Here is a 27,366-nt window from a genome sequence, read left to right on the forward strand (position 1 = left end):
ATGTGAGGGCAGAACTAATAAACGGGCTCTGCCCGATCACTAAAATGGCCACCCCGATTAGAACTACAGATCACAAAATGGCCGACTACAAAAAACTACAATTCCCAGAAGCAAGGGGAACCCTCAGAAGGTGGAGCCGACCCACAGATAAAAGGTCAAGAAAAACCAGGAAGAGAGAGAGAGGGCGGGAAGGATCTATGAACCATAGAGAAAGAGACAATCTACATTGGCTGGATTTACCGTGTACGAGCTGGACTGTTTTGGACTTACCTGTTGGCGTTTAGACCTGGACCTACCGAGAACCAGATTTGTGTACCGAACTCTGCTATCCTTGACCTTACCTGCGGCCTGGGTGGACCAGGACAGCGAAACAAACACACGTCATGTTCGAAAGAACTTTCATTCTGGGCTGACTTTGGTGACAGTTTCCCACATAATTTGTGACAAACGCTCCTAACTTTGAAGAGGTTTGCCACAAGTGCCTATAAGAACATCCAATAGTCAAAGGTATATGAAATACAAATGGTATAGAGAGAAATAGTCCTATAATTCCTATAATAACTGCAACCTAAAACTACTTAACTGGGAATATTGAAGACTCATGTTAAAAGGAACCACCAGCTTTCATATGTTCCCATGTTCTGAGCAAGGAACTTAAACATTTAGCTTTTGGCACATATTGCACTTTTACTTTCTTCTCCAACACTGTGTTTTTGCATTATTTAAACCAAATGGAACATGTTTCATTATTTATTTGAGACTAAATTGATTTTATTGATGTATTATATTAAGGTAAAATAAGTGTTCATTTAGTATTATTGTAATTGTCATTATTACAAATAAATAAACTATTACAAATATATGTATATATATAAAATCTTCCGATTTATCGGTATCAGCTTTTTTTGGTACTCCAATAATCGGTATCGGCGGTGAAAAAGCGGTCGACCTCTACTATGTTACTGCTTGTTAAAAACCCTCATTGTCAGGCTGGTATCAAAGCTATTTAATCGGTATGGTTTTTTTGGGGGGTCATCCAATAATCGGTACCGGCGTTGAAAAATCATAATCGGTCGACCTCTACTATGTTATTGTTTGTTAAACACTTAGTGTACAAACCCTCATTGTCAGGCTGATGGAAAAGCCAAAGAGCATTTTACTGGTTGAAATGTTTTTTAAAGTATAAAGCAGTTGATTTTAGACAATAACACAAACATATTAAGCAGGAGATTCAAACGAGCCTCACAATTATAATCCATATTTAATGTGAAATGCACTCATAAGCAACCTGTAAATGGAGGCTATTTTTGCTGTCAGTCTATGAGAACTCCCCTGAGTTTTCCCCCACGGTGGTGAATTAGTGAATAGACACAGAGCTTAATGTCAGTTTCCTTGAGTAGCACTCCTGATCTTGCGCTGTAATATTCAGAATACATTGTGAAAAACGAAAATCTTTGCTCACCATTTCAGATATACTACGTCCATAACTAGTGGTTTCCTCATTAGCAGATATACTACATCCATAACTAGCGGTTTCCTGATTAGCAGGGAAGTGTTTCTGCAATCAAATTGTGTGCGCATTGCCCTCGTGCTGCAATTTTAGAAAACACAGAAAGGGACCTATATTGGAGACCAAAAGTCATCTGGCACACTGCTTAGAGTTACAACAACTTTAATAACTTATTTCTAGTTACTACTAATGTGAAAGCAAAACAAAATATGATTGTTGCTAAGTTAACTGTCTTAATTGTCAAATAATTGAACAGACGTCAATTGTTGTACAACTTCATGGGTACGACCTTTTACCTCAAATAAACAATGGATTTCTGCTGTTGTGGGCATTTAACCATCTGTCTGACTTTGTTGTTCACACAGGAGAGAGACGGGACTATCGTGGATCCTCTGGGGAGCCTCAACAACATCATGATGCTGACGAGGCAGAGAAGAGTCTCTCCAGATCAGAACACCTCAATAAACACCTGCAGAGACCCACAGGGAAGAGAACTCACTGCTGCTCTGACTGTGGGAAGAGATTCACCTCATCAGCAAGCATTAATATTCATCAGAGAATCCACACAGGAGAGAAACCCTATAGCTGTGATCAATGTGGGAAGAGTTTTGGTCAATCTTACCATCTGACTCAACACCAGAGAATACACACAGGAGAGAAACCTTTTAGCTGTGATCAATGTGGGAAGAGTTTTGGTCAATCTGGAGAGCTGACAGTGCACCAGAGTTTTGGTCAATCTTACCATCTGACTCAACACCAGAGAATACACACAGGAGAGAAACCTTATAGCTGTGATCAATGTGGGAAGAGTTTTGTTCAATCTGGCCATCTGACATTACACCAGAGAACACACACAGGAGATAAATATTATAGCTATGGTCAATGTGGGAAGAGTTTTGCAGCATCTAGCAATCTGACTCTACACCAGAGAACACACACAGGAGAGAAATTGTATAGCTGTGATCAGTGTGGGAAGAGTTTTACTGAGTCTGGGGGTCTGACTAAACACCAGAGAACACACACAGGAGAGAAACCTCATAGCTGTGACCAGAGATAAAATGATAAAAGATCTCTGATCAAATATCAGAAAATACATACATGAAGGAGTTGTTTCATGATATCAATGAATTAAAGTCACAATGTAGAATGTTTTAACATTGTAGAAGGAGTATTTTAGTGATGTCACAATGTAGAACCCTAAACGTTTGTCCCCTGTTCTATTGATTTCAACATGATATGGATATTAGCCTCAGGGGGAAAATCCAGGCTCTGAAATGGAAGAGTTACTATTTATGAGATTTAACAAAAAGTGACTAACAAAAAAAGAGTTGTGTTACATTTACCATGTTGGTTACGCACTTGAATCAAAATGCAACACTTCAAAATGTAGCTAGCTGTTTTCTACAAGTTGTCCTCTAACCAGTGATGTACACATTATTCCAGATTCCATGTGGTTTTTGAGCTGTTAGTTTTAACAGGACGTGCAACCTCATCTCCCTCCTGTCACACAAATGATTTTAGCGATGACTGATGACAAATAAGTGTTGTGTTCCTTTGTTTAGGGACCCCTACATTTAAATGCAACAACATGCCTATCTAGTGAACCCTGAAAAGAGAGAGAAGCTCAGCGGTGAGGTGGAAAGTTACTATGGATATTGCAGGAGTTTCCTCTTGAAATTAGACTTATTCAATTTATTTTGACTGCATGTTTTTCCGTATTGGAGATAAGTTTTGTTTGGACTCGTTCCAAGGGGACGAGAGTTCTAGAAACTAGTGAATTTTAGGAAGACGAGAGTTCTAGAAGCTAGTGAGTTTTAGGAAGATGAGAGTTCTAGAAGCTAGTGAGTTTTAGGAAGATGAGAGTTCTAGAAGCTAGTGAGTTTTAGGAAGATGAGAGTTCTAGAAACTAGTGAGTTTTAGGAAGACGAGAGTTCTAGAAGCTAGTCAGTTTTAGGAAGATGAGAGTTCTAGAAGCTAGTGAGTTTTAGGAAGATGAGAGTTCTAGAAGCTAGTGGGTTTTAGGAAGATGAGAGTTCTAGAAGCTAGTGAGTTTTAGGAAGACGAGAGTTCTAGAAGCTAGTGAGTTTTAGGAAGATGAGAGTTCTAGAAGCTAGTGAGTTTTAGGAAGATGAGAGTTCTAGAAGCTAGTGAGTTTTAGGAAGATGAGAGTTCTAGAAGCTAGTGAGTTTTAGGAAGATGAGAGTTCTAGAAGCTAGTGAGTTTTAGGAAGACGAGAGTTCTAGAAGCTAGTGAGTTTTAGGAAGATGAGAGTTCTAGAAGCTAGTGAGTTTTAGGAAGATGAGAGTTCTAGTAAAAGAAAAAGGTGAAAAATAATTGTAATTAAATTAAAAAAATAATACGATTGTATATTATTATATAGAATTTTTTAAATTGTTGTCAGCCAGTAGACACCATGTTTATATTGGTGAAGGTGAAGCATTGTAGTTGATTATAATGAGAAATGTAAGTTGTTTTCTGTTGGTGGTAAGCATTCTCTTAAGGGGGAAGGTGTTACAGTCTTTCTTTTAACCTGTTAGGGCTAGGGGGCAGTATTTACACGGCCGGATAAAAAACGTACCCGATTTAATCTGGTTACTAATCCTATCCAGTAACTAGAATATGCATATACTTATTATATATGGATAGAAAACACCCTAAAGTTTCTAAAACTGTTTGAATGGTGTCTGTGAGTATAACAGAACTCATATGGCAGGCAAAAACCTGAGAGATTCCTTTACAGGAAGTGGCCTGTCTGACCATTTATTGGCTTTCTTTGACATCTCTTCCCAAAACAAAGGATCTCTGCGGTAACGTGACACTTCCCACGGCTCCAATGGGCTCTCAGAGCCCGGGAAAAACCTGAATGACGTAATTCAAAGCCCTGGCTGAAACACACGAGCGCTTTTGCTAAGTGGTCTATCAGAGGACAAAGGGCTTAGGCTCGTGCACTGGCCGCCCCCGTCTTTCTGTTTTTCCCTCTATTTACCGAAACGTGGATTCCCGGTCGGAATATTATCGCTTTTTTACGAGATAAATTGCATAAAAATTGATTTTAAACAGTGGTTGACATGCTTCGAAGTACGGTAATGGAATATTTAGAAATGTTTTGTCACGAAATGTCCCATGTGCGCGACCCTGATTTACCATTTCGGATAGTGTCTAGAACGCACGAACAAAACGCCGCTGTTTGGATATAACGATGGATTATTTGGGACCAAACCAACATTTGTTATTGAAGTAGAAGTCCTGGGAGTGCATTCTGACGAAGAACAGGAAAGGTAATAACATTTTTCTTAGAGTAAATCTGATTTTGGTGAAGGCTAAACTTGCCGGGTGTCTAAATAGCTAGCCCGTGATGGCTGGGCTATGTACTTAGAATATTGCAAAATGTGCTTTCACCAAAAAGCTATTTTAAAATCGGACATATCGAGTGCATAGAGGAGTTCTGTATCTATAATTCTTAAAATAATTGTTATGCTTTTTGTGAACGTTTATCGTGAGTAATTTAGTAAATTGTTAGTAAATTCCCCGGAAGTTTGCGAGGGTATGCTAGTTCTGAACGTCACATGCTAATGTAAAAAGCTGTTTTTTTATATAAATATGAACTTGATTGAACAAAACATGCATGTATTGTATAACATAATGTCCTAAGATTGTCATCTGATGAAGATCATCAAAGGTTAGTGCTGCATTTAGCTGTCTTCTGGGTTTTTGTGACATTATATGCTAGCTTGAAAAATGGGTGTCTGATTATTTCTGGCTGGGTACTCTGCTGACATAATCTAATGTTTTGCTTTCGTTGTAAAGCCTTTTTGAAATCGGACAGTGTGGTTAGATTAACGAGAGTCTTGTCTTTAAAATGCTGTAAAATTGTCATATGTTTGAGAAATTGAAGTAATAGCATTTCTAAGGTATTTGAAAATCGCGCCACAGGATTCAACTGGCTGTTACATAGGTGGGACGATTTGGTGCCACCTAGCCCAGAGAGGTTTTAAGGTGTTAGTCTTTTTGGTTTTTCCATTTTATGTTTTGAGGTTGGACGTTTGTATATTATTATTTAGAAATACGTGTTTTTTTATTATTTTTAATTGTTGACAGCCAGTAGACACCATGTTTATATTGGTGAAGGTGAAGCATTGTGGTTGATTATAATGGGAAATGAAGTTGTTTTCTGTTGGTGGTAAGCAAACTTGTCCAAAAGAAATGTAGGATATATTTGTTGTCTTAAGGGGGAAGGTGTTACAGGCTTTGGTTTTTCCATTTATGTTTTGAGGTTGGACTTTAGCGCGTATAGCTCGTTAGCGCGTATAGCTCGTTAGCGCGTATAGCTCGTTAGCGCGTATAGCTCGTTAGCGCGTATAGCTCGTTAGCGCGTATAGCTCGTTAGCTCGTTAGCGCGTATAGCTCGTTAGCGCGTATAGCTCGTAAGCGCGTATAGCTCGTTAGCGCGTATAGCTCATATAGCGCGTAGGACGCACTGATTGGTGTCACCTCGTTAGTCAGTATGTGTTACACCTGTGCTGGCTTGTCCATCTCGTTAGTGGGAAGGTGTTTCACCTGAGCTGGTCCAGGTTCTATTTTAAGAGTGTCTGGCCCAGTGCTCCAGTTGTCTTGATACATGTGGAGAGTCAACACCTTTAGTTGCTCCACCTTTTTGGTTTGCTTCCTGTCTTTAAGTTTGGTGTGGGTTTTTCTTTTGTTTTCCTCTTCTTGGGCAGATTTAGTGGGTCTCATGGTGGGTGTCTTTTATGTCCCAATTGTTGTTACTAGTCAACTTTCAGTGGACACTGAGAGCAAAATTGCAAAATTATGTTATAATACTTTTTTTTGCAACAAATGGTGGTTTTATGCAACAGAATAGAGTGTTCTTAGAACTATTGTGTCAGTGTGTTCTACTGAGGATGGGCCTCTGGGAGAAAACACTGACAGGAGATTTACAATGAGACTGCATTCCAGAGCATGAGTTAATGTTTCTGTTCTATATGGTACCAGGTAGAGATATCCCCAGGGCCAGACCCTAGGATCTACACAGAGTACTGTTTTTACAGCAGATACTGTCTGCTGAGAATTATAAGTGTCTTTCATACAAATCTTAACCTTGTGACCCGTTCTATACATCTGTTGTTTGCCATGTAGGTTAAAAGGGGTGTATCTTGGCTTTAAAATACCTTTGTACTTTTGTTTCGTGGCTCTCAACGAGTCATCTGGGGGTGATTCGTCGACCGGCCATCATTATCGTAGAGCACCCAATTGATTAATTTTGTGTATGTGTTGTATTGACCTGCTCCCTTATCAATAAGTGAATAAAGGTTTAGTTTAAGAATAACTCTGACTTGTGATAAGTTTCTCTTCTCATTTGATATTAAAGAAATTAACAACCACATTTGGCGATGGGGATGTGAATCTTCACTTGGTGACCGCTCCTGGTGACCTGGGTAAATGGTGCACGAGGGATCCCTCTAACTTGGGATCTCAGGGAGATCACACTTCAGGAGCGGAGCAGATGGACCCACCTTTGATCTGAGAGGCAGCGAGCCGAGTGGATACCACATCTTGAATGTAGTTTAAAAATAAAGAATGAGGTGAGCGAAACAAGTGGAATTTTTAGAAACGCCTCGTAGACTCGGTGTGTATTCCTGTGTGAGGGGGGGGCACCTTGGAGGTGTAAACAGGGCCGAGGCAGTAGGCTCTTAGTGTGTTTTCCTGAGTGAGGGGGGCACCTTGGAGGTGTAAAGAGGGGCGAGCCAGCTATCTGTGAGCTGTATGAAATCTAGAATCTGTGTTTACTAGTTAAGACCATCTATGATATAGTATAAGATAGTAAGGTGCCCCTGTAATTGTTTTAAACATGTAATTATTTTAAATCTGTAATTGTTTTAAACCTGTACCCCATTTTAGAAGTATTGAAAGATGTAAATGTATGAGTTACATTATCCTAGGAACTAACCATTAGATAGAAATGTGAAAATACTCCTGCAGGTTAAAATATTGTTGAAAAACAACTAATTGATTAGGTATGTTTGGGAATAGCATTGTGTGACTGTGATATGAGAGTTGTGTGACTGTGATATGAGAGTTGTGTGACTGGAAATGAGTCTTAATCTGTCGTCTGGATAGTAACATATAGAAATATGCTTAATCAGATGATTGTAATGTGGATAATAAGCGGGATGATATTTTAGAAAGCAGCAGAAGGTCTATAGTTCCTGGGAGGCTTGATTTTGCCGTGGTCTCAGGGAGGTTAGAGAACCGTTGAGGATCCCATGGTCATTGTCCGGGAAAAAAAAGTTTATTTTTTTGTTCTGCTGTGAGTATGTTTGGAGAGCTGCTTCGTAGCTGTGGAGAGTCCTTGAAAAAACAAATGGAATGGTTGTCGTGAGTACCTGAGAATTTCTTATGTTTTATATGGATTCTGTGAATATATGATGAATTGTATGTGTGTAGAATCGATTACTAGAGATTTGATAAAGTAATATTGGGAATATAATTAGATACAATTTAAACAACCCATATGTAGACGAACGTAGGTTTTGAGTTGGTATCTTTAATGGATCATTTGATAAAGATGAGGTTTAAGCATTATTAAACAGTCTACAAAGTGTGGGCAGTTGGATGAAACTATAAAACGCTTATTGGACTTTCTCCATCCGGGTACTACATTTGAAATAAAACTGCCCTTAAGGTCTGGGGGGGTCTTCCCAGTATGAGAGGAGTTGCTAGATTTATTGAATAAACTTTTTTCCATAAAGTTAGAGTGAACCAAGGTAACTATGTAAATGTCTCTCGGCCAAGGTGACTTTTATCAATATACACTCTAAAAAGTAAAGGTTCCTGGAGTATCCTTTAGGGGTTCTTCAAATTGAAACTGTGTGGGAACCCCTAAAAGTTATTTGAAGAACATTTTGTGGGAACCTCTAAGTTCTTTGAAGAACCCCTTATCATGGTTCCTTAAAGAACCTTTTGGGGTTTATTTTTTAACTCCCTGTCCACCCTCCCTCCATTATAAAAACATATTTTAATCATGACAATATTGATTTAAATAATTCATTGTTTATTTAGTGGCACCACAAATGTGAATTAATATTTACAAAACAATTTACCAAACAAAACACATTACCAAATTGCAACATTTCTGCAGACATGTCAGACCATAATAAATAATACATTTACTTTGTATAGTGCTTTTCATGACATATAAAAAATATACAAATAATGATGTACAATAAAAACAATATTAAAAATGAATCATAGGTAAACTAACAATATTGTAGACTAGATGCTAAATACAGATTTTTCAGCTTTAGTGTGTATATCGTATTCACTTAGTTATGTTAGGAAGTTCTCCATCTTTATGACCGGCCCTGGTAACTTCACCCCAACTTCTCTGATCCCCAGAACACAGTCATTTAACAACATAAGTGTTTTTCTGACATTTTGGGGAAATTGAAGGGGAAATAAAAAATCCAGTCGTAGCAGAGCCTCAAGTCTCATGGGGACGTCCTCGAGGGCCTGGATGTTCTCCCCATCAAAGGCCAGCGGGATTTCACTCTCATGGTGAAATGAATTTCCACCGATGTGCAGTAAAGGAGTGAAGAGCGGTGAAATCTGTGTCAACAAAAGTAAGAAAAGATTAATACACATACAAAGAACATAAAAAATGTTCAGCTGTAGTTTTATATCAGCATGCACACCTATGTTTATGAAGAAACAGATGATTGGTGTATAGACATACCTTGTCACGGATATAAAGCCCACTTGGGTCCTCATTGAAGAGGTAGGGCAAGAGCAGAATCGCTGCTGTGGTCTCCAGTCCTAGTAAAGTAAATCAATGATCTTACTACACTTGCTAATTTCATTACAAAATACATTAGAGAAAGGGAAGGAATAAGAGCAGATCCCTTTTCTGTATTGTCCTTCAGGGACTGTCAAAATAGCAGGATGATGTCCTCACCCCTGCCTCGCCTCTCTACCTCTGATAGTCCTTGAATTATCTTTTTGTCTATATCCATTCCATGGACTTGATTCATTTCTGAGAAGATCTGAAAAGATCATTTGTATGCTAATATTGTTTGTATTGACTGCTATGTAGGTTAAATCTACACTTCAAATGCAGCTGTCCTACAACATATCTGTACCTTCTTCTTGATCCCAATTGCATTGTGTCCATGTTCTGTCCTATAAGAATTTCAAAGGAAGAGTAAATGTGTCAAAGAATAGTCTTACAAGCGTTAAAAAATATATATATATTAAATAAATAAATATTGAAAGATAAATGGCATCGACATACAATGTAATGTAAAATAGAAGAACATATTGGAGAAAGCACTAGCCAATACAGTACTGCCATACAGTAACAGTACTGCCATACAGGCCTAATATCACATTTCAAGATATCTTTGTACACAAATTGTTCAATATTTTATCAGGCTGACTTGAAAGATTATACTCAACATTTTGCTGCGTGGCAATACTGTGTTTGGATTCTGAAGAGCATTTATACAAAAGAGGTAGTCGACACTGTATTAATACCATTATGCATTTGAATCCCATCTACAGCAACCATCTAAGATATTAATTTCCCTCCACAAGGGGGCGGACATGTAACGTTTCCAAAATGGGATAGTATTGTACATGTAACGTTTCCAAAATGGGATAGTATTGTATATGTAACGTTTCTAAAATGGGATAGTATTGTACATGTAACTTTTCCAAAATGGGATAGTATTGTACATGTAACGTTTCCAAAATGGGTTAGTTTTGTACATGTAACATTTCCAAAATGGGACAGTATTGTACGTGTAACATTTCTAAAATGGGATAGTATTGTCCATGTAACGTTTCCAAAATGGGATAATATTGTACATGTAACGTTTCCAAAATGGGATAGTATTGTACATGTAACGTTTCCAAAATGGGATAGTATTGTACATGTAACGTTTCCAAAATGGGATAGTATTGGTGGATATGTAACATTTCCAAAATGGGATAGTATTGTACATGTAACTTTTCCAAAATGGGATAGTATTGTACATGTAACTTTTCCAAAATGGGATAGTTTTGTACATGTAACGTTTCCAAAATGGGACAGTATTGTACATGTAACGTTTCCAAAATGGGACAGTATTGTACATGTAACGTTTCCAAAATGGGATAGTATTGTCCATGTAACGTTTCCAAAATGGGATAATATTGTACATGTAACGTTTCCAAAATGGGATAGTATTGTACATGTAACGTTTCCAAAATGGGATAGGATTGTACATGTAGCGTTACCAAAATGGGATAGTATTGTACATGTAACGTTTCCAAAATGGGACAGTATTGTACATGTAACGTTTCCAAAATGGGATAGTATTGTACATGTAACTTTTCCAAAATGGGATAGTATTGTACATGTAACTTTTCCAAAATGGGATAGTTTTGTACATGTAACGTTTCCAAAATGGGACAGTATTGTACATGTAACGTTTCCAAAATGGGATAGTATTGGATATGTAACGTTTCCAAAATGGGATAGTATTGGATATGTAACGTTTCCAAAATGGGATAGTATTGTACATGTAACGTTTCCAAACTGGGATAGTTTTGTACATGTAATGTTTCCAAAATGGGATAGTCATGTACATGTAACGTTTCTAAAATGGGATAGTATTGTACATGTAACGTTTCCAAAATGGGATAGTATTGGTGGATATGTAACGTTTCCAAAATGGGATAGTATTGTACATGTAACGTTTCCAAAATGGGATAGTATTGTACATGTAACGTTTCCAAAATGGGATAGTATTGTACATGTAACATTTCCAAAATGGGATAGAATTGTACATGTAACGTTTCCAAAATGGGATAGTATTGTACATGTAACGTTTCCAAAATGGGATAGTATTGTCCATGTAACGTTTCCAAAATGGGATAGTATTGTACATGTAACGTTTCAAAAATGGGATAGTATTGTACATGTAACGTTTCCAAAAATGGGATAGTATTGTACATGTAACGTTTCCAAAATGGGATAGTATTGTCCATGTAACGTTTCCAAAATGGGATAGGATTGTACATGTAACGTTTCCAAAATGGGATAATATTGTACATGTAACGTTTCCAAAATGGGATAGTATTGTATATGTAACGTTTCCAAAATGGGATAGTATTGTACATGTAACGTTTCCAAAATGGGATAGTATTGTACATGTAACGTTTCCAAAATGGGATAGTATTGTCCATGTAACGTTATGCCCCCTTGTGAGTTAATAGTATTGCATGCTGTAGCAGGCTATATAAAGAGGAAGACCTCCATTGATGATTCAGTTCGTTGTAACATCTCGTCTGGACAGGTCACCGTCCTTAGTTAGTTAGTTAGTTAGCTGGTTAGTTAGTTAGTTAGTTAGTTAGTTAACGAAGCTAACGTTAGCTAGTTCATTATCACAAAAGTGAGAACTGCTCTAGATTGGAAACTTACGTTAACGAGTTTAAAGCCATATTGTCTTTATGGAAACGATATACAATATATGGGAAAGAATATAGTTGAGAGAATAATCCAAACCTAGTTGTGCCTAGTTAGGACATAACATTAGCTAGCTAGCTAACGGTACTGTACTGTAGCTCATACAACGCCGACGGTCAAACCCGGCTTTCTAATATTTACGTTCATTAACTATAGTAACGTTATGGAAGATATTCACAGAAAACCATCATTGTCTTCGTTATTCATTATTAGTATGTTATATTGTTATAATAAATGACTTCGAGACATATTCAGAGCCAAACATCAACCCAACTTAACCATTTTAACTGTTGTCACATCCAAACTTGTCACCATCGTTTTCAGTTGTAATTGCGAAGTTCCCGGAAGAAGTCCAGCAACAACGGAGGTTCCTCGATGAACCCACCTTCTAACAAGTTCTTTGAAGAACCTTTTGGGGCTGTTTTTCATTGACCAAGAACCCTACGGTTCTTAGGGGATCTGAGAACAACTCCAGTTGAACCCTTCAATTTTAGAGTGTAGTCGGCTCTATTTACTCTCAGATTCAAACATGATGATTAGCATCAACGATCAAGTCAGCTGCTGCTGCTCCAATACATTATGAGGTGAGACGGTGAACTGATGTTGAACTGGGCAGTCAGCTGCTGCTGCTCCAATACAGTATGAGGTGAGACGGTGAACTGATGTTGAACTGGGCAGTCAGCTGCTGCTGCTCCGATACAGTATGAGGTGAGACGGTGAACTGATGTTGAACTGGGCAGTCAGCTGCTGCTGCTCCGATACAGTATGAGGTGAGACGGTGAACTGACGTTGAACCGGGCAGTCAGCTGCTGCTGCTCCAATACAGTATGAGGTGAGACGGTGAACTGATGTTGAACTGGGCAGTCAGCTGCTGCTGCTCCAATACAGTATGAGGTGAGACGGTGAACTGATGTTGAACTGGGCAGTCAGCTGCTGCTGCTCCAATACAGTATGAGGTGAGACGGTGAACTGATGTTGAACTGGGCAGTCAGCTGCTGCTGCTCCAATACAGTATGAGGTGAGATGGTGAACTGGGCAGTCAGCTGCTGCTGCTCCAATACAGTATGAGGTGAGACAGTGAACTGATGTTGAACTGGGCAGTCAGCTGCTGCTGCTCCAATACAGTATGAGGTGAGACGGTGAACTGATGTTGAACTGGGCAGTCAGCTGCTGCTGCTCCAATACAGTATGAGGTGAGACGGTGAACTGATGTTGAATCATAATGATTAAGTTAATTAAAATGTGAAATTTGTGAAACGGTAAAAAAAATAGTATATGTCATATTAAATATATCACTCTATTGTTATCATATAGAAACATCATGGAATATTGTACATCATATTAAATATATTACTCTATTGTTATCATATAGAAACATCATGGAATATTGTACATCATATTAAATATATTACTGTATTGTTATCATATAGAAACATCATGGAATATTGTACATTATATTAAACATATTACTGTATTGTTATCATATAGAAACATCATGGAATATTGTACATCATATTAGCATCAACATACATTATTGTTTCATTCAGTTTCACATAATAAGGATATTTCATATTTTCAAGTTCAGAAGTCAGAACTCATCACCTGCTATGTAAAAGAGACAGAAGAATGCACAATGGTCAATGCTATCCAGGATCCTTGGGACATCCCTACCCTAAACCCTAACCTTAACCCCTACCTTAACCATTTTAAATGTTAACTTCAACGGGCTAGGGACGTCCCAAGTATGTATCTCTACCTGAAAATACATGATCTAAGTGATTGATAGTTGGTATTCAGCAGTCATAAAGCCTAATTTACTTTAATGAACTACTAAAATAGTGATTTTGTCAGACAGCATAGACAGCAGCTCTACACTTTATTGACTGACTGATCCATTCATCCTTCCATCCCTCCTCAGCCTTCCTCTCCTCTGAAGACCCAGTGAGGGTGGAGCTCAATCAGAGAGCTGTTGAGGGACTGGTTAGGAAGAACACTTCTACAGCGAGAGAGGTGAGAGGTCACACATGGTGTAGATGGTAAATATTTATGTCCCCTTAGCGGTTCATCACGTCAGCAAAAGGGAATATGTTCCATCATCCATGTTTATTTACATTAGTGCAAATTGCCCACATATCTTGGTGTAATTTCTCACCCCTTTCGTCTGTATGAAAGTTAATTTCTCCTCAGGCACACACATTTTGTTCTTTGATATTATGAAGGTAATTTGTGTAAAATGTACTTTTCCCCACTCATTCACCCCATCTCTTTACATTGCTGATGCATATTTGGTGGCCTGACTGCATCCAGACTGTCAAACGCCCATCCTGGTAGATCTGAACCAAATGCAACTTGGAGTGATCGGATGACAGAAGTCACATTTAGGTGACAGGTGTAACTGAGGCCATAGATGCTCCATATCCATAACTTTGAGTGTTTGATATATGACTAAAGGTTTTTCTTTCTGTGTTGCAGGGGCAGTCAAGAAATGGAACAGCAAGGCCACAGAACATGACATAAGCAGAGCTGTGGGAGACCACCTCAAGCCCCTGGTAGAGCTGGGGGTGGTGTTTACCACTCCACCACGCCTTCAACAGGCTGGAAATGTGGGATTGATCTGTTTGATCCATTTGTTTGTTTCAGTAGTTGAATCCATTGACATATTGTTCATTTTCAACAAATGCACTGGATTGGTTGAAAAGTGATAAACTTACATACCATGCACTATTTGACATAGTGGGAGATATACTGAATTTACACTTAGACCAAGAGTCTGTTGATTGGTGGGTCATGTTCAAATGAAATCAAGCTTTATTTATACAGCACATTTCAGACATGGATGCAACACAATGGCTTCACAGGAAAAAACACAAAAATGAAAATTAACAAAAATGTACTATACAAACATAAGAGGATAAAAACAGAAGAATAACAAAGAGTAATGAGCATTCTAAGGAAACGACATTGATTCAAATATTAACAATTCATTGATGCATATATGATGCAACATCCAACCCAAAATATAAGCATGTTTTACTACATTGTTTGTTGTTACGTTCCCCAACAAGAAAACCAGAAATGTCCCTTAAATAGAAAAGGGAACTAACAAAGAGTCACTGACAACCACCACAACTAAACAGGTGGGGTTTTAGGAGGGGTTCTGAAAGACACTATGGGGGTGTCCACTGAAAGTTGACTAGTAACAACAACTGGGACCTAAAAGACACCCACCATGAGACCCACTAAATCTGCCCAAGAAGAGACAAACAAAAGAAAAACCCACAACAAACTTAAAGACAGGAAGAAAACCAAAAAGGTGGAGCAACTAAAGGTGTTGACTCTCCACATGTATCAAGACAACTGGAGCACTGGGCCAGACACTCTTAAATAGAACCTGGACCAGCTCAGGTGAAACACCTTCCCACTAACGAGATGGACAAGCCAGCACAGGTGTAACACATACTGACTAACGAGGTGACACCAATCAGTGCGTCCTACGTGCTAACGAGCTAGACGTGCTAACGAGCTAGACGTGCTAACGAGCTAGACGTGCTAACGAGCTAGACGTGCTAACGAGCTAGACGTGCTAACGAGCTAGACGTGCTAACGAGCTAGACGTGCTAAAGTCCAACATAACATAAATGGAAAAACCAAAGCCTGTAACACCTTAAGACAACAAATATATGCTATATTTTTGTTGGAAAAGTTTGCTCACCACCAACAGAAAACAACTTCCATTTCACATTATAATCAACTACAATGATTCACCTTCACCAATATAAACATGGTGTCTACTGGCTGTCAACAATTAAAAACAAGAAAAAAACACGTATTTCTAAATAATAATATACAATAGGATTATTTGTTTCTCCTTTTTCTTTCTATAGAATCCTAAATCCCACTAGCTTCTAGAACACTCGTCTTCCTAAAACTCACTAGATTCTAGAACTCTCCTCTTTCTAAATCCCACTAGATTCTAGAACTCTCGTCTTCCTAAAACTCACTAGCTTCTAGAACTCTCGTCTTCCTAAAACTCACTAGCTTCTAGAACTAGCTCCTTAATATCCGTAGTAACTTTTCACCTCACTGTGGAGCTTCTCTCTCTTTTCAGGGTTCACTAGATAGGCATGTTGTTGGATCGGGGCCCAGTCCCCAATGTCCTGCTCTAGTACATTTGGGTTGGCACATCAGAATGAATCCTGATATTCTAAAAGCAGGGCAGCAATGTCAATGTAATTGTACCAAAAATTGTCAGTTGGTTGCATAAATAATTATGATTACTAAATCTTACATGAATATTAAACATGAAATATAAAAACCAAATGTACACCCCTTTGTTAATATGTATTAGCAATAATTCACTTAATGGTGAGGCATAAAATTTATCTTTTGTCAGGCTTAATGTTTGAGTCATGCTTCTTCAGTAGTGGAATAAAGACAATTAGCACATGAATGTTGTAAATAAATACTGGAGTGATGTAGGATTGTTCATATAATTGATTATTGTACTGTGACTATGTGTTTAGGCTGCAAGTAAGTTATAAACAAACTTATATTGTATGTCGGGCATAGTCTTATTTTCAACGACATTTTGCTAGGTGAGATATCCCCAATGTCACAGTTTAAACGGGTCCAAATCAAAAGTCTAAATGCAGAAACAGTTTAGCAATAAATCACTGATATCGATTAGGGGGGAAATCAGGTTGTACGTGATGTTGAAACTAACACAACTAAAAAAAACACATGGAAATGGGAGATATATTTTACCTCACTGATTAGAGGACAACCTGCAGAAGACAGTCAGCTACATTTTGGAGTGATACATTTAAATGTAGGGGTCGCTAAACAAAGGAACACAACATTTATGTCATCACTCATCGATATCATGTTGAAATAAATTGTGTGAGAGGAGGGAGATGAGGTTGCACGTCCTGTTAAAACTAACAACTCAAAAACCACACGGAATCTGGGAATAATGTGTACATCCCTGGTTAGAGGACAATTTGTAGAAAGCAGCTAGCTACATTTTGAAGTGTTGCATTTTGATTCAAGTGTGTCACCAACGTGGTAAGTGTAACACAGCTCTTTTTTTGTTAGTCACTTTTTATTAAATCTCATAAATAGTAACTCTTTCAATTCAGAGCCTGGATTTTCCCCCTGAGGCTAATATCCATATCATGTTGAAATCAATAGAACAGGGGACAAACGTTTAGGGTTCTACATTGTGACATCATTAAAATACTCCTTCTACAATGTTTAAACATTCTACATTATGACATTAATTCATTGATATCATGAAACAACTCCTTTATGTATTTTCTGATGTTTGATCAGATGTCTTTTATCGGAGTATCTCTTGTTACATTGACCACAGCTATAAGGTTTTTCTCCCGTGTGTGTTCTTTGGTGTGATGTCAGCTGGCTAAAAGTAGTAAAACTCTTCCAACATTGACCACAGCTATAAGGTTTCTCTCCTGTGTGTGTTCTCTGGTGTAGAGTCAGAGTGCTAGATGCAGCAAAACTCTTCCCACATTGATCACAGCTATAAGGTTTCTCTCCTGTGTGTGTTCTCTGGTGTATCTTCAGTTCGCCAGATTGAACAAAACTCTTGCCACATCGAGTACAGCTATAAGATTTATCTCCTGTGTGTCTTCTCTGGTGTATCTTCAGTTCGCCAGATTGAACAAAACTCTTCCCACATTGAGTACAGCTATAGGGTTTCTCTCCTGTGTGTCTTCTTTGGTGTATCGTCAGATGGTTAGATTTTAAAAAAAACTTCCCACATCGAGTACAGCTATAGGGTTTCTCTCCTGTGTGTGTTCTCTGGTGAAGAGTCAGATTGCGCAAGCAAGTAAAACTCTTCCCACACTCATCACAGATATACGGTTTCTCTCCTGTGTGTATTCTCTGGTGTGATATCAGGCTGCTTCGATGAGTAAAACTCTTCCCACATTGATCACAGCTAAAAGGTTTCTCTCCTGTGTGTGTTCTCTGGTGGAATTTCAGGCTGGTTGAATGAGTAAAACTCTTCCCACATTGATCACAGCTATAAGGTTTCTCTACTGTGTGTGTTCTCTGATGAATTTTAATGCCTGCTGATGAGGTGAATCTCTTCCCACAGTCAGAGCAGCAGTGAGTTCTCTTCCCTGTGGGTCTCTGCAGGTGTTTCTTGAGGAGTTCTGATCTGGAGAGACTCTTCTCTGACTTGTCAGCATCATGAGGTTGTTGAGGCTCCCCAGAGGATCCACGATAGTCACGTCTCTCTCCTGTGGGAACAACAAAGTCAGACAGATGGTTAAAGGCCCACAACAGCAGAAATCCACTGTAAAAGGTGATGCCAACAGCGTAGCCATGATGTTGAACAACAATTGACATCTGTAATGAATGTAATGATTACTTGACATTTGTCTTAAAATGAGCAACAATAGTCATATTTTGTCTTGTTTTCACATTAGTAGTAACATCTAAGATTGGAGGCCCTTTTCTATGTTTGCTGGTGAGAAAAGATTTTTGCTCAGGGGAGTAACCTCCATTACCAGGTTGCTTATGAGTTCATTTCACACTACTTTGGATTATAATTGTCAGGCTCGCTTGAATCTCCTGCTTAATCTGTTTGTGTTATCATCGCAAATCAACCGCTTTGTACTTAAAAAACACTTCAACCAGTAAAATGCTCTTTGGCTTTTTCATCAGCCTGACAATGAGGGTTTGTACACTGTTTGCCAAATTGGCCCATAACTTCACCTAACAACAACATAGACCTACTGTTGGACCCATAACTTCACCTAACAACAACATAGACCTACTGTTGGACCCATAACTTCACCTAACAACAACATAGACCTACTGTAGGACCCATAACTACACCTAACAACAAATACAGGAAAATAGCTCTGTGTGTTGTACAATAACCTATTTCAGGTGAAACAAGGAAACTAAAATGTCTTTGTCATGACATTTCATAACCAGATAATTTTGTGAATAATCCCACAAACCTACTCTGTAATGTGTTGTCATTCTAAATGTCCTGAATAAAGGAAAATAACTCTGTGTGTTAAACAATAGTCTATCCATCAAGGAACAGTTCTCTACACATTATGAGCTAAGTATCTCTGTGTGCAAACAGACTAATGAGACCCTACTGGAAATCAAGTAGACAATAACACATTATAAACATCAATTTGTTAGGGATGTTGGATCCAACGTGGAGCACGGCATAACTGTCTTTACCAGAGTAATGAATGAAGAAGCACTTTGGTTGTTGTTGCATGTTGTGATGTTTGTCATGTGACTGGCATTCAGAAAAGTATTTCCTGGATCTTCTGATAGTTGATCATGTGACTGTAACTAAACATCTACAGTATTAAGAATTATGTGTAATTATTGAAGAACTGCATTAATGACAGTATCCATTTGAGTGTTGTCAATAAAGCTAAGATTAAAAAAAAAAAAAATGTTTTTCACCTTTATTTAACCAGGTAGGCTAGTTGAGAACAAGTTCTCATTTACAACTGCGAGCTGGCCAAGATAAAGCAAAGCAGTGCGACAAAAACAACAGTTACACGTTGGATAAACAAACGAACAGTCAATAACACAATAGAAAAATCTATATACAGTGTGTGCAAATGGAGTACGGAGGCAAGGCAATAAATAGACCATAGTAGTGAAGTAATTACAATTTAACACTGGAGTGATAGATGTTCAAGTAGAAATACTGGTGTGCAAAAGAGCAAAAAAACGTAAATAAAAACATGGGGATTGTTTTCACCTCCGGATGAAAAGCGTGCCAAAGTAAACTTGGTAGATTTGGATAGAAAACACTCTACAGTTTCCAAAACTGTTAAAATAATGTCTGCGAGTATAACATAACTGATATGACAGGTGAAAACCTGAGAAAAATACATCCAGGAAGTGGGATTTTGTTGTTGTTGTAGTGTTCCATTGACTGCCTATACAGATTCCATTGACTTAGGTCTCAAATTGCACTTCCTATGGCTTCCACTAGATGTCAACAGTCTTTAGAAATGGTTTCAGGCTTGTATTCTGAAAAATGAGAGTGTAAGACCACTCTGAATGAGTAGACCATTCAGTGTCCCATAGATTTTTCATGCGCGAGACAGAGAGCGCACCTTTCTTGTTTACCTTTTATATTGACGACGTTATTGTCCGGTTGAAATGTTCTATATTATTTAGGCTAAAAACAACCTGAAGATTGATTATAAACATCGTTTGACATGTTTCTACGAACTTTACTGATACTTTTCGGATTTTTCGTCTGGCTGTTGTGATTGCCTTTGAGCCTGTGGATTACTGAACAAAACGCATGAACAAAACGGAGGTTTTTGGATATAAAGAGAGACTTTATCGAACAAAACGAACATTTATTGAGTAAATGGGAGTCTTGTGAGTTGCAACGATATGAAGACCATCAAAAGTAAGTGATTCATTTTATTCGTATTTCTGAGTTGTGTAACTCCTCTACTTGGCTGGTAACTGTTTGTAATGATTTGTCTGCTGGGCGCTGTTCTCAGATAATCGCATGGGATGCTTTCGCCGTAAAGCCTTTTTGAAATCTGACACCGTGGTTTGATTAACAAGAAGTTAATCTTTAAACCGATGTATAACACTTGTATGTTTTATGAATTCTTATAATGAGTATTTCTGTTTTTGAATTTGGTGCTCTGCAATTTCACTGGATGTTTGCCATGTGGGATGGTAGCGTCCCACACCCCCTAGAGAGGTTAAGCATATCCCAGTTTAGGTCACCTAACAGAACAAACTCTAAAGATAGATGGGGGCCAATCAATTCACATATGGTGTCCAGGGCACAGCTGGGAGCTGAGGGGGGTCTGTAACAGGCGGCAACAGTGAGAGACTTATTTCTGGAGATTCATTTTTTAAATTAAAAGCTCGAACTGTTTGGGCTTAGACCTGGAAAGTATGATAGAACATTGCAGGCCATCTCTGCAGTAGATTGCAACTCCTCTCATTTTGATGGAAAATGTTGTAGTTGGGGATGGAAATTTCAGAATTTTTGGTGACCTTCCAAAGCCAGGATTCAGACACGGCAAGGACATCAAGGTTGGCGGAGTGTGCTAAAGCAGTGAGTAAAACAAACTGAGGGAGGAGGCTTCTGATGTTAACATGCATGAAACCAAGGCTTTTACGGTTACAGAAGTCAACAAATGAGAGCGCCTGGGAACACACAGGGCCTGGGATAACCTCTACATCACCAGAGAAGTAGGATGAGGGTACGGCTAAAGGATTTCAGAACTGGTCGGCTCCCTCCAGTCAGGTTACGTTGACGACTGGCTCCCTCTAGTCAGGTTATAGTGATGACTGGCTCCCTCTAGTCAGGTTATAGTGATGACTGGCTCCCTCTAGTCAGGTTATAGTGATGACTGGCTCCCTCTTGTCAGGTTATAGTGACGACTGGCTCCCTCTAGTCAGGTTATAGTGATGACTGGCTCCCTCTAGTCAGGTTATAGTGATGACTGGCTCCCTCTTGTCAGGTTATAGTGATGACTGGCTCCCTCTAGTCAGGTTATAGTGATGACTGGCTCCCTCTAGTCAGGTTATAGTGATGACTGGCTCCCTCTAGTCAGGTTATAGTGACGACTGGCTCCCTCTAGTCAGGTTATAGTGATGACTGGCTCCCTCCAGTCAGGTTACGTTGACGACTGGCTCCCTCCAGTCAGGTTACGTTGACGACTGGCTCCCTCTAGTCAGGTTATAGTGATGACTGGCTCCCTCTAGTCAGGTTATAGTGATGACTGGCTCCCTCTAGTCAGGTTATAGTGATGACTGGCTCCCTCCAGTCAGGTTATAGTGACGACTGGCTCCCTCTAGTCAGGTTATAGTGACGACTGGCTCCCTCCAGTCAGGTTACGTTGACGACTGGCTCCCTCTAGTCAGGTTATAGTGATGACTGGCTCCCTCCAGTCAGGTTATAGTGATGACTGGCTCCCTCCGGTCAGGTTACGTTGATGACTGGCTCCCTCCGGTCAGGTTATAGTGATGACTGGCTCCCTCTAGTCAGGTTATAGTGATGACTGGCTCCCTCCCTCTAGTCAGGTTACGTTGATGACTGGCTCCCTCCCTCTAGTCAGGTTATAGTGATGACTGGCTCCCTCCAGTCAGGTCACGTTGACGACTGGCTCCCTCTAGTCAGGTTATAGTGATGACTGGCTCCCTCCCTCTAGTCAGGTTACGTTGATGACTGGCTCCCTCTAGTCAGGTTATAGTGATGACTGGCTCCCTCTAGTCAGGTCACGTTGACGACTGGCTCCTTCCAGTCAGGTTATGTTGACGACTGGCTCCCTCTAGTCAGGTTATAGTGACGACTGGCTCCCTCCGGTCAGGTTATAGTGATGACTGGCTCCCTCTAGTCAGGTTATGTTGACGACTGGCTCCCTCTAGTCAGGTTATAGTGATGACTGGCTCCCTCTAGTCAGGTTATAGTGATGACTGGCTCCCTCCAGTCAGGTTATAGTGACGACTGGCTCCCTCTAGTCAGGTTATAGTGATGACTGGCTCCCTCCAGTCAGGTTACGTTGACGACTGGCTCCCTCCAGTCAGGTTACGTTGACGACTGGCTCCCTCCGGTCAGGTCACGTTGACGACTGGCTCCCTCCGGTCAGGTTATAGTGATGACTGGCTCCCTCTAGTCAGGTTATAGTGATGACTGGCTCCCTCTAGTCAGGTTATGTTGACGACTGGCTCCCTCCAGTCAGGTTACGTTGACGACTGGCTCCCTCTAGTCAGGTTATAGTGACGACTGGCTCCCTCTAGTCAGGTTATAGTGACGACTGGCTCCCTCTAGTCAGGTTATAGTGATGACTGGCTCCCTCCAGTCAGGTCACGTTGACGACTGGCTCCCTCTAGTCAGGTTATAGTGATGACTGGCTCCCTCTAGTCAGGTTATAGTGATGACTGGCTCCCTCCCTCTAGTCAGGTTATAGTGACGACTGGCTCCCTCCGGTCAGGTTATAGTGATGACTGGCTCCCTCTAGGTCAGGTTACGTTGACGACTGGCTCCCTCCAGTCAGGTTACGTTGACGACTGGCTCCCTCCAGTCATTTGTGTGTTTTAATTATTTAATCAAATAGCATGCTTAAAGCATCAGACAAGTTCAGTACATATAGTTGATTTTATAAAAACACATGGGGCGATTTGTAGAAAGAACAGATGACTCTTGGTTGACCAAGATTTATTTTAGTTGGGGACAGCACTAGAACATGATTTTGGGGCTCCCGAGTGGCGCAGCGGACACTGCATCTCAGTGCTTGAGGCTTCACTACAGACACCCTGGTTCAAATCCAGGCTGTATCACAACCGGCCGTGATTTGGAGTCCCATAGGGCGGCGCACAATTGGCCCAGCGTTGTCCGGGGTAGGCAGTCATTGTAAATAAGAATTTGTTCTTAACTGACTTGCCTAGTTAAATAAAGGTTACATTTAAATACATTTAAAAAATAGAGTTTCATGACAAACCATTTTTTACAAATCCGGCAAGGCACCAATTTTGAGAAGGGTTTAAAACAAAGGTTTCAAACCAATTCATGAATGTAATTGAATCTAGGTATGTCTTGCCTTTAATGTAATGGCATGAAAAACAATTGGCTGAATATTATACAATGACTTATCAACAGCTCTAATAATTTGCCTCCACAGGAAATCTACACTGGCAGTTATAGAATATACTATATATCCTAGAAACCTGGTTAAACTATCATTATGACATCATGGATGAATTCTAGAATATACTATATAGCCTAGAAACCTGGTTAAACTATCATTATGACATCATGGATGAATTCTAGAATATACTATATATCCTAGAAACCTGGTTAAACTATCATTATGACATCATGGATGAATTCTAGAATATACTATATATCCTAGAAACCTGGTTAAACTATCATTATGACATCATGGATGAATTCTAGAATATACTATATAGCCTAGAAACCTGGTTAAACTATCATTATGACATCATGGATGAATTCTAGAATATACTATATAGCCTAGAAACCTGGTTAAACTATCATTATGACATCATGGATGAATTCTAGAATATACTATATATCCTAGAAACCTGGTTAAACTATCATTATGACATCATGGATGAATTCTAGAATATACTATATATCCTAGAAACCTGGTTAAACTATCATTATGACATCATGGATGAATTCTAGAATATACTATATAGCCTAGAAACCTGGTTAAACTATCATTATGACATCATGGATGAATTCTAGAATATACTATATATCCTAGAAACCTGGTTAAACTATCATTATGACATCATGGATCAATTCTAGAATATACTATATAGCCTAGAAACCTGGTTAAACTATCATTATGACATCCTGGATGAATAAATTTGAGTGGTTACACTCCTCCTTCCCCCATCCCTCAGCTGTTTACCAAACCAAGCCTCTGGGCAGCCATTTTGTTACTGTTGAAAAAACCCACACAACCCAGCAATCTGCAGTTCATACAATAACAAAGCTGTCATTCCACCACTGTTTTGGTTATAAGATGACTATGGGGTTGGAGAAATGTAACTACTTTCAAATTCATAGACAGACCTATGGATGCAAGGACTGACCATCCATGATATCAACATTATAGTTTTAACCATGTTGAGGCTATACAGTGTTGGTTTACATTGTTTCTAAACATTGGAGTAAAAAAAGCTTATATTCTGATGGGGTACAACAGTTGAACTAAGCTCATGAGGCATGTGTTATATTCTTCAAGAATCAATGGCTATAAATTAATAATTTAAAAGTCACAATATGGATGTAGCAATTGCAGATTTCCGATTTAACACCACACATCAGTTCAACAACTGCAGAGTTTGTGCCTCCGTATTTAAGACAGTACTTACTAGTGTTAATCAGGGAACGGTTTCTCAAAACCATCTTATGGCTGAGTTCACCGTTAGAACCATTGGACGCCTTAAGATGCGTTTGGGAAACCGGGTCCAGATATCCAGTTTCCTCCTCTTCTTCCACCTCCTTTTTGGATGTGACAGTGATCTCCCCCTCTTCCTCTTTCACTCCATAAACTGCATCCTCCTCTCCTTTTACTGTGATATCCTCATCTTCTTTCACTCTGAACGCTTCTTTTTCTTCTTTCACAGTAATGGCCTCACCCTCTACTTCTTGTTTTACTGTGATGTTCTCTTCTTTAGCAGGAGGAGAGTAGGTCAGTGACCGCATGGTTGTGAATGTTAGCTAGCTAGGCTAATGCTAACTTAACCAGCCCGCTAGCTGACCAATAACAACAACACCGTAAATATGAAATTAAATCGGATAACTAACTAGACGACAGTAGTGGGTTTAAAACACAGTGGCTAATATACACTAAAGCATCTAAAGAGCTTTATTGGTTCGGCTATTTTGTCTAGCAAGCTACCGAGGTGGCTGACTAACTGGTGCTACTGTTGAAAGAAGCGTTCCGTCCACTAGATTATACGTCACACCAACAGCATTACCTTAAATTCCCAGACCGCCATCTGCTGACTGGAGTGGGTAACGCAGTTGAGTAAAAGTTTATTTTATTTTCAGACAAAAAGTTAAAGTGTAGGAAGCATTAGTTTTTACTCAGCAGTGTAACAACACAGTGTGGTTAAAGACCTAGTAAGCTAGTTGTAGTCACGATCTGGTTCCCTATAAGTACAAACAGTTATGTTTTTGCATTATTACAAATGTATTAACTTATTTCGGGAAATCTTCTAAACTACCCACAATGCACTATTTCCCAACGTCATATGTATTATCAACTCTATGCTACCGAGTTTGTATGACAGTGTAACGGTGTTATGAAGTTACATTTTAAAAAACGTATTTAACCTTTATTTAAACAGGCAAGCCAGCGAAGGACAAATTCTTATTTACAATGACGGCCAAACCCCTGCCAAACCCTAACCCAGACGATGCTGGGCCACTGTGCGTTGCCCTATGGGACTCCCAATCCCGGCCTGTTATGATACAGCCTAGTTTTGAACCAGGGTCTGTAGTGACGCCTCTAGCACTGAGATGTAGTACCTTAGACTGCTGCTCGTGTGTTTACATTACATTCAGTGATAAAGGTATGGGATTCTGGGTAATCCACAGCAGATTTTTGGAGAATTTGGAAATTGGGTGGTCCTGGGATAGAAATGTATAAAGTTGGCATTAGATCATAAAATCCACCTTTTACATCATAAATTAGCAATTTATGTTTTAGTAACTTCTGTTGTTGGTTTGGCCTCTCTTTATATGTTATTTGCCGAATCTCAGTTTTCTATGTGGGTTTTATGCTAAAGTTCCCTCTTTCAAGTTGGTAGCAAACTGGAAAATGCATCTTCTATAGGAGTGCTATTTATATCCTGATCATTCATCCACACTGCATCTTCTATAGGAGTGCTATTTATATCCTGATCATTCATCCACACTGCATCTTCTATAGGAGTGCTATTTATATCCTGATCATTCATCCACACTGCATCTTCTATAGGAGTGCTATTTATATCCTGATCATTCATCCACACTGCATCTTCTATAGGAGTGCTATTTATATCCTGATCATTCATCCACACTGCATCTTCTATAGGAGTGCTATTTATATCCTGATCATTCATCCACACTGCATCTTCTATAGGAGAGCTATTTATATCCCGTCACTACTGACCATTCATCCATACTGTGTGTGTCCCATCATTGCAGCTTTGGAAATAAATTAACTGTCCATCCATTGCTCCTTCCTGTGTTGACTCCCTGACTTGAGGGACCAGGAAGGTCACACTAGGTCGATATCTAGCTCAAGCTTCACCTCATGCTTTTCATGAACTGTGTGGTTGTGTTATCTAGTGAGAACCTGTTAGAATGGTAGACTGGTGCCTTCTTGCTGTGGGCTCAAATCGACAGAGGAAATCAACCTGCTTGCTCCTTTTTGTTTGGTCAACTTTTCATTAGGGATGTTATGTTTGATACCGGAGCTACGAGGCCTGCGTCCAAATCGCTAAGCAGTAAACTTCAAAGCAGTGTACCGATGCCTGTATCACTTTATCAGCAGCATGTCATCAATGGCATCTGAAGCTTCATTTCATCAAACAACCACCTGATTGGTTTGGTATTGGGCTTGTTCGACACTGCAGGCGACTGCCGACTGACTGATCTACAAATCACCTTGCATCATAAATAACTACTCATTATTATTTAGAAATCAGTCAACCAGTCACCATTTACCCACAATGCAGCATCTATAATAATGACATAAAGGCTATGCTGCTACGGTGTGGGACGTCATCTATAATAATGACATAAAGGCTATGCTGCTACGGTGTGGGATGTCATCTATAA

The 27,366-nt window shown here is 39.4% G+C and overlaps 2 protein-coding genes and 1 long non-coding RNA gene across 3 annotated transcripts in view; 1 reads left to right on the forward strand and 2 right to left on the reverse strand.

Annotated features, from left to right (window-relative positions):
- LOC115186351 (NACHT, LRR and PYD domains-containing protein 12-like) overlaps window positions 1-27,366 on the forward strand; it is a gene marked incomplete at both ends in the record, with an annotated part of 347,545 nt that overhangs the window by 125,395 nt on the left and 194,784 nt on the right. The gene's annotated exons all lie outside the window — the stretch shown is intronic.
- Window positions 1-27,366, reverse strand: part of LOC115186791 (zinc finger protein 271-like) — a gene marked incomplete at its 3' end in the record, with an annotated part of 117,971 nt that overhangs the window by 46,885 nt on the left and 43,720 nt on the right. The window contains exon 2 of the mRNA XM_029746285.1: window positions 17,357-18,002. Within this exon, the coding sequence (XP_029602145.1) occupies window positions 17,357-18,002 (646 nt within the window). The remainder of the gene's footprint in view (window positions 1-17,356; window positions 18,003-27,366) is intronic.
- LOC115186376 (uncharacterized) lies at window positions 9,309-9,686 on the reverse strand. Its single transcript, XR_003875728.1, has 3 exons — window positions 9,646-9,686; window positions 9,462-9,549; window positions 9,309-9,322 (listed from the first exon to the last, which is right to left on the reverse strand). It is a non-coding gene; the product is annotated as an uncharacterized LOC115186376 (long non-coding RNA).

This window comes from Salmo trutta, unplaced genomic scaffold, assembly GCF_901001165.1.
Source record: "Salmo trutta unplaced genomic scaffold, fSalTru1.1, whole genome shotgun sequence".
Classification (NCBI taxonomy): Eukaryota; Metazoa; Chordata; class Actinopteri; order Salmoniformes; family Salmonidae; genus Salmo; species Salmo trutta.